At 30.2% G+C, this 15724-nt stretch overlaps 1 protein-coding gene across 3 annotated transcripts; it reads right to left on the bottom strand.

The window, feature by feature from the left end:
* Positions 1-1834: 1834 nt before the first annotated feature.
* Positions 1835-14627, bottom strand: LOC142330095 (uncharacterized). 3 transcript variants are annotated; one of them, XM_075375156.1, is made up of 5 exons: positions 14561-14627; positions 12497-12589; positions 6943-7179; positions 6020-6183; positions 1835-2195 (listed from the first exon to the last, which is right to left on the bottom strand). In XM_075375156.1, the coding sequence occupies exons 2-5, from the start codon at positions 12584-12586 to the stop codon at positions 1949-1951; spliced, it is 738 nt and encodes a 245-aa protein (XP_075231271.1). In that variant the 5' UTR covers positions 12587-12589; positions 14561-14627; the 3' UTR covers positions 1835-1948. The 3 variants fall into 3 exon arrangements, with proteins under 3 accessions (XP_075231271.1, XP_075231269.1, XP_075231270.1); XM_075375154.1 differs by lacking the exon at positions 14561-14627 and adding an exon at positions 14335-14491; XM_075375155.1 differs by lacking the exon at positions 14561-14627 and adding an exon at positions 14133-14277.
* Positions 14628-15724: the final 1097 nt, after the last annotated feature.

Below are 15724 nucleotides of genomic sequence, written 5' to 3' on the forward strand. Positions count from 1 at the left end.
TGAACAGAAAACCTTTTCTGCTTTGCAAATTGCTAAATGTAATCTGTTCTTACAGTACATGCAATCTGTTGAAAGTTTAATTGTGATCCTCAGTGACCATAACATTTGTTGAAGACATAATCAGTGTGAAATGACCAAATGTCTATGTAAAGGAACAGTACAGGATGATCAGGGGTGTTTGAAAAAAATGAACTAGTCAGGGAGTCTTCTTTGCGTAGTCCTAAAAATTTGTTTGGAAGGCCAGCCGTGAACTAGAAATGCCGATGATGACAATTTATATGACAAAACACGATATGACAAAACACTTTCATATGTGTCCATAACATTTACAGCTGTTGCAGGCTTTGAAAACTACTAACTACACTGTGCATGCCAACTTTCCAATCAAAATGTTGCAGCCATAAAGAGGACAACGGTTTTGGTTGTATTGGGTTAGTGGTGTGTCAACATTTCATCTTAGTAGAAAAGTTAACATGCAAAATATCCATGTCTGGGTCCCATAAACTCTTACAGTGCAAAAGGAGCTCCTCAGAATTAATTATTTTTTCTTTGCAATATCCCAGTGACAAGTTTACAGGCTGTTCTATTTTCCTGAAAAAGCATAACAACAGTTGCTTATTTGGATATGTTGCATACATGGCTTTTCCTCAACTACAAGATGGATCAGAGAATCTTAATTGATAAAATACTAATAAAATAGTATGTTAACTGTACAGGGATAGTTGAATGATGGTTGGTTTTCCCTGACCTCTGGAATAGCTGGTATAGACCCACTGACAGAGTGGCATCATAATATCGCCTGTTATGAACCCGTGTGATTTTTTCTTTTCTGGTTTTATAAAGGATCTTGTGTATGTGCCTCTGCTACCTACTCTTATGTGTATGATCTACGCGATTTGAGACTCAGGATGAAGTAGCTATGCTACTTCCATTACAACAGACAGGCTAGTTAAAGTATGGAACAACTCTGCTATCGGTTAGATGTGTGTCTCATGATGAAAGGTGCTCACATTGAACACTTATAGGGAAAAAATGTTACAGTTATTTATTAATGATTCATTACAGTAACTCAAAGTTAAGAACTATTAAATAGCGTTAATATTCCTGTTATTCTGTTTTATGCATCTGCACTTTTAAGAAAATTGCATATTACTTCATTGAGACAGTCAAGTAGGGAAGTTTCATAAATTGGCCCTTTTGGAAAATTTATGCAACTACCATTATAAAATCTAATAAATAACAAAAGTGCTTACTTAATGTAAGCACAACATATACATATTTAAGGATTGTTGGTAAAATGATGTAATAACTATAGTATTACACTGGCGGTTGTGAAGCAGGCAGATTCTTTTAATGCTCAATAGTAGGACAGTTGCTGTATATAATTAACATAACGAACTGATTTCTATAGGTCATGAATGGTAGGAACACAACATTGGTTCTAGTTTGTACATGATTTTGATATTTTTTAGTCACTAATACTTATATAAGGTGATTTTATTTTAACCCACCAGGTTGGTATAGTGGTGAACACGTCTTCCCAAATCAGCTGATTTGGAAGTCAAGAGTTCCAGCATAACTGCCTTTCCTAGTAAAGGCAGTTATTTTTATACAGATTTGAATACTAGATTGTGGATATCAGTGTTCTTTGGTGGTTGGGTTTCAATTAACTGCACATCTCAGGAATGGTTGCACTGAGACTGTACAAGACTACAGTTCATTTACCCTCATTCATATCATCCTCTGAAGTAATACCTGAACAATAATTCCCGGAGGCTAAACAGGAAAAAAGAAAAAGGTGATTTTATTAGAATACAAGAAAAAACAATAGAAGTCTGTTATTTTGTTATTTATTCATAATTAAGAAATCAGAAATATATTTTATAAGGTAAATATTTATAACAATAAATATTATAATTTATTAAGAAAAATATTTATTTTTTAACAATTATTTTTCAACATTTTCATTTACTGAATCATCAAATGGTGGATAAGATTCTAAAGTTAATGTAATACCATTTAACCTCTCATTTATCTGATTCACATCATTTATATCTTGCTCTGTGGAATTTGATAAATTTTGTAGTCTCCTGTTTTCTGCTGTTAAAATTGCAACTTTTTCTTCATACATTGAACGTACATTTTGAAAGTTACCGTATTGTTTTGCGTATTCTTCTTTTAAACTTTGGTTTAATCTGAAAGAATATATATTTCAACAGTTTAATTGATTTTTATGTTTAATAACATGATGCTACAATAAAAACCTTTTAAAAACTAATATGAGAAGATAACTTATAAGACAGGATCAATCTAATTTGAAGCTGATACATACACACACACACACACAGAGAGAGTGAGAAAGTAGATTGACTAAAAATCTGATGAATATGTAACTGTTTAAGCAGTTCATTGGTTGTGCAGTCTTGTTTGATTTTTTATGATTTATGCGATTAGATTTGGAAGTATTGAAATTGTTAGTACGAGGTAAAATGACATTGTCAACGTAATGTTTTATTTTAATAGTTAAATTATGATTGCAGAATATTTTAAATGTGTTATGTTAAGCCCTTCTTTACCAGTAAAAATAAACTGATAATCTACATGAACCAAAAGTATAATAAAAGGTAATTTTTTTTAAATTTAAATTTTGTTGGTTACTATATTAAACTAATCAGTATAACTTTCCTTAAAAAATGTAGTATCTTGACTATCTTTCAATCATTTTCTGTTTAAAAAACTTAAATTATCTATAGTTGCTGTAACTTCTGGAAAGTGTACAATAGGTTGCCCTCTTAAATTATGATCAGTAATTGAAATTACTTTTTGATTAAAAGAGTTTTTTTGTAATTTCATATACCATTTTAACAGTGCAATAGATCAACTTCATAGTTCCTTTAGTTGTTTAGAGTAGAATAGAAGTAATAAGAGTTTGTAATTTGGATGAGAAGGAAACAAATCTTTGTTTTATTCTGAAAATTGTGATGATTCATTATGTAAAAAAAATAGATTTAGTCATTACAACAATAAAATTTGAATTATGTAATACATTTAAATTCATATAGCAAATTGGAAATCAATGGCATGGCAGTGAGTTGGTTAATGCAAAATTTTATGACTTTTAAAATAAAAGCAATTTAATTTTTATATACTAAATACACATATTGTACATATGTTGGGAAATTTAGAATGGGATGCAATACTTAATAATAAACATTTATTTAAAAGTAGATAATAATTTACAAAGTAAAATTGTTTTTGGTACAAAAACAATAAATCTATTTTAAGAGAATTCAGTTTGTGAAGTACAGGAAAATGAATTTAGAAAATCATAGGACTTGGGGGCTAAACCTTATAGTGAGTTCATCTGTAGTTCAATCTATAGATGCAGTATTTTGACAAAAGTCTGGTTATCATAGGGATCAGTAAAGTTCAACATTAAGGTAGTCTGTCATGAATTATCTCATTAATGACTGCAAGTAATTTCTCTGAGAAAAGTATAAAACAAAGACCTAAACTTTGATAAGATAATACTGGTTCAACTGCTGTGATAATGCACCAGCACCCAATTTACTGTTATTATACCTTTTTGTATAAAAAAAAGAATCATTGTTTGACTCAATCTCTTGATCTTGCTCCTGCAGAAATTTTTTTTTAGTTCTTATTACCACTGTAAGAAAGGAGATTTATTGCAATTCATTCATAGTGTTCTGCCATTAGGGTGGGTTCTGTTGTGGCTGCTCCTTTCCAGCTTATTCTATCCTTTGCTAACCTCTTTTTTTCAGCATATTTTCCATAATCCCATCCATCATTTGAAATCTCTTCCCTTCCTTCCATTCACCTAACCTTCTATCGTATCAATACCTTATCATATAATGCCCCAGCCAGTTCCTTTTCCTATATTCAATCACATTAGCACTTTCCTGTTCTTTCTGATTCTCCTTAATACTTCATTTGTTTTATAGTCTTGCCATCTGACATTTATCACTCAGTGCCACATTTATCATTTCATCTACTACCCTCACTTTTATTCTGTGGTTATAGTACAACGCCTATATTAGGTGCCTCTCTCTTTCCACTTAACTACCTTCTTTTCCAAAATTAGCAGTAATTTATCCCACCTAACTCTGTCAAATGCTTTTTCTACATCGAAAAAGGCAACGTACACTCTCTGCCTCCTTTCCATGTATTCCTCACCTTTTACTCTTAGCACTCCTATAGTGTTCCTTGCTCAAACACCACTTGTAAATTCATACTGTTCTTCCTCAATACTGCCATTTTCTATCACTGTACATTTTTCCTCGAGCCACTTTTCCTTAGCTTTCTCAGTTTCCCTTCTTATTTCATTATTCACCTTTCTATATTTCTTTCTACCTTCTGTCTGTACATTTTTCTACTTTCTCCTTTCATTCATCTTGTCTAAAATTTCACTTCTAACCCACTCTTTTTGTTGTCTGTTCCTGTATTTAAACCCTATTGTCTCTTTTGCTGTTTCCTTTAAACTCTTAATTTTCATCCACTTATAATCTGCATTACTTAGTTCTCATTTTTTCCCATTCTCATTTTTTCCAGTTACACTTTTTACACTTGCTGAATTTGTTTCCTGTTCCCTTAGCTTCTCCAAATTAAAGTAATCTCTTCTCCAGCTCCCAATTTTCTTAAGCCTCTTCACTTCTGCCACAAAAGAGATTTTGCAAAAGAATATAAATGCCAATCCAAAGTACTGACACAAAAGGAAAGAACATTGAGAAAGATATATCAACCGTAGTATTTAGAGGAAAATTATAGCACTGTACATTTCAGTCAGTTAATGCAAAATCCATTGATCTTGTTTGAACAATATCAGTAATGTGCTGCTCTCATTCTAGGTAACGACCAACCATGTATATTATTCTGTATACATAACACTATTTTAATTTTATTATATAGACTTTTTTAATAATTAAACGAATATAAATAATCGAGCTGGGCAAATACATTATATTTATTCATTAACATGATAAGTAATCATATATATCACAATATTCTTAATACATAACTAATGACCAAGTAGTCAAAACAATTCAGTAGTTGAAAAACAATAAACTGTTGTTATCAGTTTCCGCCTGTTTGACATTATACATATGAAACAATGAGTCGTCCAACAAAAAATTTAAGAAATGCTTACAGTAGCTACTTGATTTTAATATTGTACTATCAACCATGTGTATAACACTATTTTAGTTTTATTATTTAGACTTTTTTAATGCATACTTAAAAAAATATTGTTTTACAATCTTTCCCACTTCGTCTCCTCATACATACTGCTATGCGTTGATTTAACCAGATTTTTTTTTATCGCATACAGCAGTCTAGCAGTAAATTCTATTACTTGCCGTTTTAAATTGTAAAGCAGACAGATAGCATTAATGTTTTAGTCATTTTTCCAGTTATTTATTTTTTTTATTAATTCTAAATTTAGCTGTCAATTAATTAGTTAATAATAATCAAGTGTGAGTGTGAAAGTATTTTGTGTAAACCAGTTGCAGTATTTTTATTGAGTGTGTGTTGTTCAGTGTAGACTTAAAAAGTAAATTCTATAGGAAAAAGATGTGAAGTATGGGAGCATTGTACTTGATCATTTTTCACTTTTTTTTAAAATGGGATTGATTGTTTTTAGCTATTATAACTATGATTATATTATTATATTCATCATAATGACAGATTTTAATTGTAGTGAGTACCAAAGTTGGACAAAATAAAGCCTTCCAATTCCATATGAATGATTCCTATGAAAACATAAAATATAAGTTATTGACTGTTTTAAATGTTGAAGCAAGAGAAGAAATCTTTTGTTTAGCTGTTATTATATTATGCAAATAATGCTATCCAAAACAAGCAGTTGTTAATCCATTCTATAAAAGGAATTGTTATAAGACACAATAATAGGACTGATGTTAGAGTAGACTTACATTTATATTTGACAATGTTTTAAAAATCTTAACAATGTAATAGAAATTAAGTTATAAAAAAAAGTATATACTTAGCCACATGTTCCATTTTTTCAATCATTGTACTTTGCTTAATACGTTCATTGTTAATTTTCTCTTGCATAGATGTCATGTCTTGTTGTAAATGTGATAGTTCCATGTTTCTTATATTAAGAAGATCCTTTACAATTGCTACTACTTCTTTCAGTGACTTTGACTGAAAATAAATAAAAGTAATTATAAAAATAAATATTATTAAATGCCACTATACATGCAATATTAAGATTATTTTAAGAATAAAAAATAATAATTATCAAAATAATCATATATATATGGTAATAAATGTATAATTATTATATAATAATTATACATTTTTGTATAATTATTTTATATATAAGTGTGTGTGTGTGTGTGGTAGGGGGATGTAGAGAGAGAGGGAGAGAGTCTGATAATTGTTAAAAAGCCTATTTAAATCCTGATAATTCATAGTGCAGAGTAGTAGGATGATTTGAATAATCTGTAAAAAGGCAAATAAATTGATATTCTTGTATATGGATGCCATGTAATTGAAAACAAATTGGACACAAAATAGGAATTAAAAAAAAAATGGAATTAAAAGTATTACGTAGAAAAATGCTTTTAAACAATCTATGAGTATTTATGTGTACATCAATCATGTATTATTTTTCAAAACAGACTGTAGGCAGCTTATTACAAGACAAAAAAGTAGGACTAGTAGTTTAATAATTATTCCTATTATTCTTAAAATGCTGAAATTGTTTTAAGGTAATGGCATTTTAAATTAAACAACTATTTCATATAATTTTAATTTCATTTTAAGTGATTTAGATCAGTCTCAATGAAATTTGTACTAGATGTACTTCACTTTGAAAAATGTTAATATTTTCTGATAAATGACCATATAGTCAGTGCCATTTAAATTTAACATAAAAATACTAATAATGAAATCAATTACCTGCTGCACTAAAGCGAGGTTTTGTTTTTCAAGATTAGTGCATTCCTTTGTTTTTTCTTTCAATAACTGAATAAGTTTCCCAAGATAATTTAGAAGATCAGTATTTTTCTGCCGTAGTTCATCATCATTGGTAATATCAGCTTGTGTTAATAAGTTTAACACTTCTGCCTCTAATGTTGCTGATAAGCTATTATTTTTTATGTTTGAATTTTCGGTCGCAGGTTCTTCCATTTGTTGCTGAAACAATAACAAACTCTTCTTAATACTTTTAATTGCTATTATGTAAAGTTTTGATTGTTAATTAGTAATATTATATGTTATGAGTATATATATTAGAAATACTAACTTTTTCTGGATTAATTATTATTATAGTTTAGTTGATGAATTTATATTCAGGTACAAAGACTTTGCTGATATATTAGGAGGATACCCAATTTTGTTGTTAAATTCTTCTTCATATTTCTTCTAGTTTAGGTTCAATGTGGTACTTAATTACAAGAATGGGCAAGGTTGTTGTTATTCATTTAGATACTCTCTACCTGTTATCAGGAGGCTTTCCAATTTCTGAAGGAAAAGTAATTTTTGTTGCAGCATATTTTAATCAGCATTTTCGAATATATGGATTGTACAACCCACCAAAGCATGTGCTGAATACCAGTTTTATAAATATAGATGATAAAACTTTAATTATAGGTGCTTTCAGTGCACATTTTTCCGATACTGGATACCAAGACACTAACAATGCTGGCTAGGCAATTCAAGACTTTATGTCAACAAACAGCATATATCTAATATATAATTTCAATGATACACCTACATACTTGCACTACAATGGATCAACAATGAATTTGGATTTAACTCTGGTTTCCATTGTGCAGACTAGAGAAAAAAATCACTGGAGGAGCATGTTATGGTCATCGTGTGATAGTATGGTGTGTAGAGAGGCTTGGCTTGATAGATAGGCTAGGCCTATTTAGGTAGCCTTGGCTAGGCTTGGTGTCTAGATAGAGTATGGCTTGATGAGAGGAAAGGAACAGGACCTCTCAGAGAAACTAAGTGCAACTGGAATTTCAAGAAAGTAAATTGGAAAAATTTTAAGACAAACCTGGAAGCAAAGCTAGCTGTGAAAACTTTGATTTCATCACAACATTTGCTGATAACAATGCCCAAAAACTATGCTGCCTTATATTGAAGGCAGCTGCACAGCATGTACCCAAGGATAAGATCTACAATTACAAGCCCTTCTGGATAGAGTTCTTGTTAAGACTCAGGAATGAAAGAGAGGAAGCCAGGAAGAAAGCGGAGAGAACAAAATTATTATGGTTGAATGGAGATGTAAGGCAGCAGTATTGAAACAAGAGGTGATTAAATTAAAAAATACTGCTTTTCCAAGTTTCTGGAAACTCTAAACTATATGAATAAGTCCAGCAAAGTCTCCAAATTTATATTTTCTTTGGATGGCAGTCAAGAATCATGTAAGCAGCTAGTCATTGAGGGCCGGAAGAAGATCCTCAAGGAGGGAGAACTTGCAAAAGCACATAACATTTACTTTACAGAGTACTTACTCACAGCAGCCAAAAGAACTTAAAGAGTAGCAGAAATATATAAAGCAACAAATGTTAGGGTCTTGGAACAATAAATGTCAAGACATTCTCAATGATGAGTTCACCATGTAGGAGGTTGAAGGGGCCGTCCACTACTTGAAGAATAAAAAGGCACATAGTTGCGATATGATAGTGACAAAATTCCTTAAAAACTTTGGAACACTTGTGTTGGGGATGCTGTTGTCAGTATTTAATCAAATATGGAAATCAGATATCCCAGCATCCTAAAGGATAGCAATAATTTACCAATTTTAAATCCCAAAATATTTTCTGACTCCCTCCAGCTTCTGTCCAGTTTCTTTGACCAGTGTTTTGACTAAAGGTATGGAGGGAATGGTGAATGCTCAGCTTACCTATTTTCTGGAAAACAGGGATATTATTTGTCAGGAGTAGGTAGGCTTCAGGAATTATTGAACAACTGCACAGCAACTTTCACACTTTAGCTTGGAAATTAAGGAGTTTCTGGATAAATCTGAAATAACTGGCAATTTTTGTGGATTTCAAAGATCTGTACGACTCTTATCTGAAGAATGAAGTTATATATAAAGCTGAGCAAGTATAATATTAGGGGGGATATGTTAAGATGGTTTTGCTTGTTCATCAATCAACAGTTCTATACTACAAGGGTAAATGTTATGTTATTGGGTAGTCCACAAAGTGTAGCCCACCGGGCTGGTCTAGTGGTTAAATCGTCATCATAAATCAGCTGATTTCAAAGTCGAGAGTTCTAAGGTTGAAATCCTCGTGAAGGGTACTTTTATTCAGATTTGAATACTAGATCGTGTGTACCGGTGTTCTTTAGTGGTTGGGTTTCAATTAACCACACATCTCAGGAATGATCTACCTGAGACTGTACAAGACTACACTTCATTTATATTCATACATATCATCATCTGAGGTAATACCTTACGACGGTTCTGGAAGCTAAACAGATAAAAGAAAAAAAGGAAACAAAATGTTGGTGTTCTCAGGGAGAGTCATACTGAGCCTGACCATGTTCAACATTATGATCAACGACTTGCCAGCTGCCCTACAGAAAATAAAGAGGATCAGGAGAGCGCATTATGCAGATGACGTGTTATGTGGGGTTTCATTTCCAAAAAGCAAAATACATAAACTATCTACCGATATGAATACAGCCCTAACTCCACTCTAGCAAACTGATCCTATGAGAATGTCATTAGGGGTAGTACAGAGAAGATCTTTTACAATTATTCTTTCTTATGCACTCTCTCCTAAAGATTAATTTGGTGTATGAACGCAAGCAATTGCAGGAAGTGTAGCAGTCCCAAGTACCTTGATCTGTTCTTGGATACAAAGATAATGGGAAAGTAACATGTTGAAAAGACATCAGACTAAGTACGAAATAGATCAAAAAAATTTAAAAGATGACTGCAAAGCAGTGGGAATACTCTTTATCAATCTTAAACTAACATACAAAATTTATATTAAACCTTTGTTGATGTATGGGTGTGAGATGCTGATGTTAGCAAACTTGATTCAGATGGAATGGGTGCAGAATCAGGCCATGTAACTTATTACTGGGGCTGTGCAAACAACACCGATCCTGGCATAGAAGCTGCTACTGATAATGAGATAATGGAAATAGAATGATTACTGATTCTTCAGTATGAGAAATTGCCTTTTGAAGACTACTGACAGATATACCTGGCATAAATGTAGTTCAAAAACTGAAGAGTTCTATACAGCAGATCTAGGAGATAAGGCAGGAGTTTGTTCCTCCTTACAACATAGAAAATCTTGAACTTCAAAAATGCCCATTACTTCAACATTGAACATTGATTTAATTCAACATTGAAGCTAGACTGGACTTGAGTCATTATCTTGAGTCAGAATGGTCTCATATTTATACTGATTGTTCTTTGATGGAGAATTGAGGGTGCATTGGAGTTGGTATCTGTGGTTCCCTTCTCAGTTTTTATTTATTTATAGGACGACTCAAACTCATTTCGATGGAGGGTTTTTTTTAACCTCTGGGATTGCTGTTAGGTAATGCTTCAAAGGATGAGATGAATGACAAGTAGCATATGAAAATGCCATGCCTGACTGGGATTTGAACCCGGGACCTCCGGATGAAAGGCTGAGATACTACCACTCACCCCATGGAGGCTGGCTCGATGGACAGTTGGAGCCAATTAACATAACTTTCTTTAAAATAGCTGTTGGCCAGATCTGAATTCCCAAGAAAATAGTGTTGTTTTGTTATTCTAAATTTTCTTTCCGAGGATCTTGTTGTTTCGTCTCTCAATAACATCAAGAATATCTTAACTGGCAGTCTGTTGGTAAATTAGAAGAAGTTAATGTTTCAGTTATCTTTCAGTAGATACCATCACATATTGGAATTGCAGTTGAAGGAAGTGAGAAGGCATACTTGGCGAAGTAAGGAACACGAATAATGACTAAAATGTAGCTTTCTTACCAGTCTATTAAAAATGTTACAGACTGAAGGTTTAATTGAAAGTTTCTGAATTATCTAATAACTCAGATGGAAGGTAAACAGCCCGTAGCTCTAATTAATGGTGAGAATATAATTCCTATCAATTCTCGAAGGAAATCATGGCAGTCTTCATGATGACATACAGGTCATGACTGCCTTGTAGAACAATTTTCAGGATGAAAATCCTTACATCTCCTATGTGTGTTATCTATAGAAGTGAGGGTACTGTTATGAATTGGAGACATTTAAGAGGTATGTAAAAACCTGATTGGTTATATAAGCATGTCTGATGTAACATTGTACTTAAAAGCCAGAAATCTGTGACATTGTATCAATTAATTGAGCATTAAATAAATAAATTAATATTTTAAACTATTTTGTACAAGATCATCATTAATCATGTGCTTTTTCTATCTTGGGTAAAAATGCCTCAAACTTTACAGAATTATGGCAGGATGTATTCCTTCCTGGATCCTGTGAGGGGCTTCAAGTTATCTTCTTAATGGGATTTGTTTTACACTGCAATTCCTCAAGGCTAGATTAACAATTCTCACTATCTTCAGGTTTTCTTCTTTCTTGATACCTTCTGCATTTTGGATTCTGAGGGATTGATCCATGCTGAGGATAATGCCACCTCCTTAGGAACCATTGCATTCTTAGTGACATGTTGCATATGAACAAATACAATGACTTTCTTATCTGCAGATTGTACAATTAGCCTAATGGCTGTAGAGACCGTTAGATAACCTTGAACTCCTATTCCCTCTAAGTACAAATATAATGTGATGTTCTCCATCACTTCCTACTCCAAGAATTGTTTTTTCTTTTTTTATAGCACACTTTTACTTTCTTATCTACACACTATATAAAAGAGAAAATTGTATTCATGAAAACTAATTTTCAGTGTGACATACCTGGGATATTATGTTCTTAAAATTATTTTTAAATATTTTTATCTATGTATGATTTTTTTAAAGGGTATAATCGCTAAACTACAAAATCAGTTTTGTTTATATTTAGTAAGCACTATCAGGAGATGATCTTTTGGGTTTATATTAACTTATAACCATACCCCAACATTTTTTGTTTGAGATCACTGAATTTGCAACTTGATTTCTTAAAATTTATTTTGTTGACAGTTTGTATGTCCAATACTATTGAGTGGCATACTGTATCAGTACAGTGGCAAACATGTACAGTTTGAAGCCATACTCCTGATAAACTGGCTGTTAATTAATGCCCAACAAACAAATTATATTTGTACCATAAACATTCACAGCTTGTGAAAATGATCAAAAATTGAACTTTATTTGAATCTCAGCAATTCATTTTCCTCTTAATGAAAACTTGTTTTTAATTATATTTATTGCATTATGTTTGCTTAAATGATTAAATTTCATTAATTATTTACTTTATTTTTTACTCATTACTTCTAGAGAAATATAAATGTACTTATTACATTTTTTAATTACTGAAAGTAATGCTCCATTACCTTTGTATCAGTTGCATTTGTTTCATTTACTACATTAACCTCAACTGTCTTGACTTGTTCTGTTAATTGTTGCGATGAATTTTCCGACATGATCTGAAACAAATATTTTTAAATAGAATTACTTTAATGTAGTTTATTTTTTATTTACTTATGCTTATATAATACTGCATTTTATTGTAAAAAGTTTATGAATTACTGCATACTTTACAATTTAGCTTAATAAAAAAATAAATATATTGCGAACATTAGATTTTTTGTTAATTATTAATGTTACATTAAATAAATAAATAAATTCTTAAACATTTAACGTAAATGAATTAAAATATGTATTCAAAAAATAATAAAACTATGTAATTATTTTTAATAAATTTATTTTAAATAAAATAATCAGTTTCTACAAAACTTATTTGTGGAAAAACACTTAAATCAGATTATTTGGTGGTTTCATCTGTATTTGAACTGTCTATAATATTGCATATGCACATGATTAAGTTGTATATAACTTTTTACCCCACATAAATTGTAACAAATACAGACTTCTTGTAGGTTTATACTTTATTTGTTTCATTAATTTCTGTAAAATCTATCATAAGAAGCTGTACAAACCAAAAGCTGAAGCTGTTTATGAATAACCAACTTGTACTAACACTAGACAATGAAGATAAAAACACATAATTATTAAACACTATAAATGAAATACTTTCAAATTACATGAAAACTATTCTTCTAAAAGATTAAATTTAATCTTACAATTTATTTTCTTGATGAATTTGAATTAAGAGAAGAAATAACAATTTTCTTTGGTGTTTACCAAAATTGTGATCTTCACTTTTTCAAGGTACACTGTACAACATGTATTATTATGTCCAGAACTATTGTATACAGACAAAGGAATGTTAGTATAGGTTATGCTAATGATTTTCTTCTGTTAATTAAAAAAATTGACAGTTGAACACCTACATACCAAGAATTTTAGTTGAACACTCAAATAATCAGAGTAATAATTGTGGGCCTAGACTGAACCTTAAAAAGATAAAACAATTAGTAGTATAGAAAAATCAGAAATTGATTCCAGTTTAACAGTCTTCGGTACCTAAATTAAGTCAGATCAAATAAATAAAGAGTAACTTGTTTTAAATGTAATGCCTACTTCAGAAAGTTAAAATTTCAACAAGAATTGAATAAATTATTTTTTTTTTTTTAATTTTTAGTGGATTTTCTTTTAAAAAAATTAGATATAATTATCAATTTTATTAATTTTTCTTTTAATATCAATTTTTCCTTTCTTTCTTTTTTTTTACTCTCGCAATTAGTTCAGTGTACTGTCCTGTTGAGTTTCAGGTCGATTATTGAAACTGAGATGTCCTTTATTGAAATCAAATGATTAATGTGTGCATTATATTACCAAGGGCACTTAAATTTATTTAAATGTAATTAAACCTTTATCTGATTTAATTATGGTTCACTTCATAAGAATTAAATGTTTCATTAAATTTAAAAAGTAATTTAGCTAGTTATAAAATTTAAAACAAAGGTTTTTATTAAAGACAGTTATAGAATTAAAATAAAATAAATAATATAAAATTTTAGTTGTAAAATTTAATTTTGAAAAAAGTAATGAAATTTAAAGTCTTACGTATTATTTAGAACTATGTATAGCAAGAGCTAGTAAAAGATTTTATTCTTAGATCATGATGTAATAAAAGGACAAATAAAATTCTCTTTTGCTTTACATCTTTCATTGAAAAAAAGGTTTTAAGTTATGCAACTTTTATATTAAGATGTTATAGAAATAGTGTAATAATATAAAACTAATAAATAAGCCATGCAATATTCACTTTTTTTGAAGTCAAATATTATCCTACAGTTGCTTTGCACTGATGTTGAGGTACTGAAATACTGTGTCAGATGTAGTAACTTAACGAAAAAGACCTTAAGAAAAACCAAAGTTTAATACAAATCTAATTTATATTTCATAAATAATAAAATAATTTCTAAGTTTATTATTGGTTACTTAAAATGTTATTGACTGTTAAGATGTGTGACAATAACTTTTAAACTTACTGTTATTGTTTTTACTATTATTTTTTTAAATACTGAAATAAGCTGAAAACATTAATGTTATTTAACTGGCAGCACTGATTTATTTATGAAGCTAGACCTAAATGTAGATCTATTCTATCCAAAAATAAACTACTTAATACTAGTAAGTATAACAGACTGCCACCCACTTCTGCATCCCTAACTTCTTACATCTTAAAATATACATGAGTTTATGCATGTGTACCCACACGCATGTGTATGTGTGTGTGTGTGTGTAGGTGTGTTTTCACATGTGTACACAGTGTACACTTTTTTTATTTATATTATGATAGTAATTAGAGTAATATTTACTTAGCAAAATATTATTTAGCTTACTCATTTACCAGATTTTCACACACATTCATGTACAGATATTGTTTTCTTTTACAATCCAAACCAGTGACACAATCTATTGCTTCTTCATTCAAATGACCAGCTAAATATAAAAACAGTAATCCATACAATCTATTCATTTTAAATTTGCCATCATTGTTATTTATAAAACTTTAAAACTACAATAAATATTAAAAGTTTAATTTACCTTTTTTCACCATATTTAATTAGGATAATAATTGTTATATTTAATCATAGTTTTTATCTATAATTTAAATGTGATATCCACACTGTTATATTGAATAATTATCAATAAGTAAAGTAATCAAACATGTCTCGCTTATAGTGAGACATCTCTTGATCATAAGGGCCAACTATAAATTAATCACACTACAAGAAGGAATGACAGATATATTGTTACATTCAGCATATTCAAATTTATATTTGAACAATGTATGGAAAACTTTATTGAGTAGAGACTTTATTTTTGTAAATGCAATTGCTGAAACCAAAACTACCTTCTTGAGTATTGTTTGTATGAAGTAATATTTGGAAAAATCAAAAAATTTAAGTATAGAGTAATAATTTTACTGAAGGCTAGAAATGTACATATAAAGAAATGTACATGGCATTTACATATAAGAAATTGTTTTTAAGATCAGTTGTTCAATACTGCAAGTGAATGAATAATACACTGAAAAAGAGCTTCAGATTTTTATGGGTTTTCATTTGTTTTTTAGACAACATTAATTTTTACCAAGGGCTTATTTACATTTAAATTACTTCTTTTTTAAATCCAATTGAAGTAATTTT

This window comes from Lycorma delicatula, chromosome 9 (genome assembly GCF_047948215.1).
Source record: "Lycorma delicatula isolate Av1 chromosome 9, ASM4794821v1, whole genome shotgun sequence".
Lineage (NCBI taxonomy): Eukaryota > Metazoa > Arthropoda > Insecta > Hemiptera > Fulgoridae > Lycorma > Lycorma delicatula.